We start from the raw sequence: 2,754 nt of genomic DNA, 5'->3' as shown, positions 1-2,754 counted from the left end.
TTCCCAACCACCCCCTCCCAGCGCCCAGGTTCTTCACCATTCAAAAAGAGCGAGAGCGGGGTGGTGTCGCTGTGGCCCAGGACCCGTTCAGCACTGACCGCTCACTTGACGTTCCCAAAGGTGGTACTTTCCAGGTCAAGAAGTCCGAGAAGAAATCAACGCAGTTTAAATGGATTTTAAAAAAGGCGATAGGAATTGGACAGTGAGTGGACGCTGTCTGTCTGTTTGTGTGTCTGTCTGTCTGTCTGTTTAAGTTTTTCTCCGTCTCTGTGTCTCTTTGTCTCTGCATCTGTCTCTGTCTCTGTCTGTCTGTCTGTCTGTCTGTCTTTCTCTCTCTCTCTCTCTCTCTCTCTCTCTCTCTCTCTCTCTCTCTCTCTCTCTCTCTCTCTCTGTGTGTGTGTGTGTGTGTGTGTGTGTGTGTGTGTAATGCTTGTGTCTGTGTGTGTGTGTGTGTGTTTAGTCAAAATAATTTTTTAGGGGTGGGAGTCTAGAGGTAAAGAGACTTGTTTTTTAAAAAGGAGGGGTGGGGTGTGGTTAGAGAGACAAAAAGAGAGACAATGAGAAACATGTAAAAAGAAGAGAGAGAGAGAGAGAGAGAGAGAGAGAGAGAGAGAGAGAGAGAGAGAGAGAGAGAGAAAGAGAGAGAGAGAGACAGGAGGGGGAGGGGGAGGGGAGTGGGCAGAGAGATGAAGAGAGTTGCAGAGAAGATGAGAGCCAGAAAGAGAGATAGATAGATAGATAGATAGATAGATAGATAGATAGATAGATAGATAGATAGATAGATAGATAGATAGATAGATAGATAGATAGATACAAAGATAGATAGATAGATAGATAGATAGATAGATAGATAGATAGATAGATAGATAGATAGATAGATAGATAGATAGATAGATAGATAGATAGATTGATAGATAGAAAGGACAGGAAGACAGAATATGTCTGTTAATATGTGTTGGTGGCGGGTTGGGGGATGTGTGGGTGTACCAGGTGTGTTGCTATGATTTTAAAGTATGGGCCACTTGAAATCAAAGCATTTTTAAAACATTTTACACAGTGTGATTAATTATAACTCCGTATCTAAGATATTTTGGGTTTCCTGAGTGCTTGAGGCGTTAAAGAAAGCCCAATTTCAACAAAAGGACAAACGTCTCTTATACATTATGATTATAAATTATTATCATTATGTTAATAGTGCTGATGATTGCTATTATTATTATTATTAATATTATTATTATTATTATTATTATTATTAGTAGTAGTAGTAGTAGTAGTAGTAGTAGTAGTAGTAGTAGTAGTAGTAGTAGTAGTAGTAGTAGTAGTAGTAGTAGTAGTAGTAGTAGTAGTAGTAGTAGTAGTAGTAGTAATAGTAGTAGTATGGTAAGTACAGCATATTTTAACATGTCATTTTAAACCACTCCAAATTAATATTCTGACATGGTGCGTTGTTCAGTTTCAATTGATGATGTTGTTGTTTTTTTGTATCATATTTGTGTAGCAGCTTGTCATTTTATTGATTTTCTCTAATGTATATATGTGAGGCAGCGTGGTGCAATCAGGCTCTCCTCAATCTTTGGCATGTGGAGTTATTGGTATCATCTTAAAGCTTGTTCACTTGTCTTTATTTGGTTGAAAACAATATCTATTTATCTTGAATACAAGTAGAGATATTTGTGAATAAAGGAAGTGGGGGTCATCTGTTTTTAGAGGTAAAATTGGAGAGAAAACAACCGCCAAAGATTGGTTAATTCCTTAGCTTAAGAGTTCGTGGTAACTGAACATTTACATTTTTTGTGCTTTTAATCTACGTTTTTCAGAAAAATCCACTCAGAAATGAGTTCCTTAATGGAAATGAAAGGTGTTGAGCTAAAAAACAAAAATTTGAAAAAAAGTTTCTGCACTTTGATTATTTTGACGAGAGCCTGATTCCACCACGCTGCCTAACATATGGCGAGTTGTCGAGAGAGTGAAAGAGAAAGAAAAAATGAGAGAGAGAGAGAGAGAGAGAGAGAGAGAGAGAGAGAGAGAGAGAGAGAGAGAGAGAGAGAGAGAGAGAGAGAGAAATAAGGAAATTAGGGTGTGTGTGTGTGGCGGGGGGGGGGGGGGGGAGAATTTACCGCCGAGAACATTTTCCTGGACAAAGGGAAAGTGAGAGTTCTCCCCAAACACACGGGGAGGTCCATTTAATAACTATGCCTTATTTCTAAAAAGGTATGTTCTTCTAAAAAGGCAGGCGGGACCCACTCTCTAAATAGAAGAAAGGGCCGAAATCCAGATTTGCCCATTCTAAATTTCCTTTCATTGACAGCCCCGCAAAAATTGGGGAAAAAAAGAGGGCCAAGAAACCGCCCGGTCTCGAGGTGTCCCTCAACAAAAAAGAGAGTGCGCGCGGAAAACTAGAGAAAGAGAGTGAAGGGAGCTGAGTTTTGGATAGGTTAGAACCCTCAAGAGTACCTCCACTTCCACTTATGTGTGGAGCACGCCTAAAAAAAACCGTTCATGAGATAAACATCCGCACAGCCTACAACCCCTAATGTAGTGAGAATGCGCGTTAATTCTTAGCGAGAATACTCCTTTAGAAGCGCGGCAGAGGTGAATTAACTTCCTCCTTCTCCCAGATGACACATTTAACCACGCGAGCCTCTAAAGGTCCCTCGACTGGCAGTATGGCTCATAACGAGAAAGCGAGTGGCGTCTGAAATATAGCGGACCACGCGGCTTTTAACCATTAGCGAGATATCCTACAGAATCCAC

The 2,754-nt window shown here is 40.4% G+C and overlaps 1 protein-coding gene across 1 annotated transcript in view; it reads left to right on the top strand.

Annotated features, from left to right (window-relative positions):
* The first annotated feature begins 71 nt into the window (after nt 1-71).
* Nucleotides 72-2,754, top strand: part of LOC106011285 — an 8,846-nt gene continuing 6,163 nt past the window's right edge. The window contains exon 1 of the mRNA XM_013080412.2: nt 72-202. Coding sequence (XP_012935866.2) covers nt 170-202 — 33 coding nt within the window. The 5' untranslated portion in view covers nt 72-169. The remainder of the gene's footprint in view (nt 203-2,754) is intronic.

The sequence above is a fragment of the Aplysia californica genome, unplaced genomic scaffold, assembly GCF_000002075.1.
Source record: "Aplysia californica isolate F4 #8 unplaced genomic scaffold, AplCal3.0 scaffold00084, whole genome shotgun sequence".
Lineage (NCBI taxonomy): Eukaryota > Metazoa > Mollusca > Gastropoda > Aplysiida > Aplysiidae > Aplysia > Aplysia californica.
This window is presented reverse-complemented; position numbering and strand designations above follow the sequence as displayed.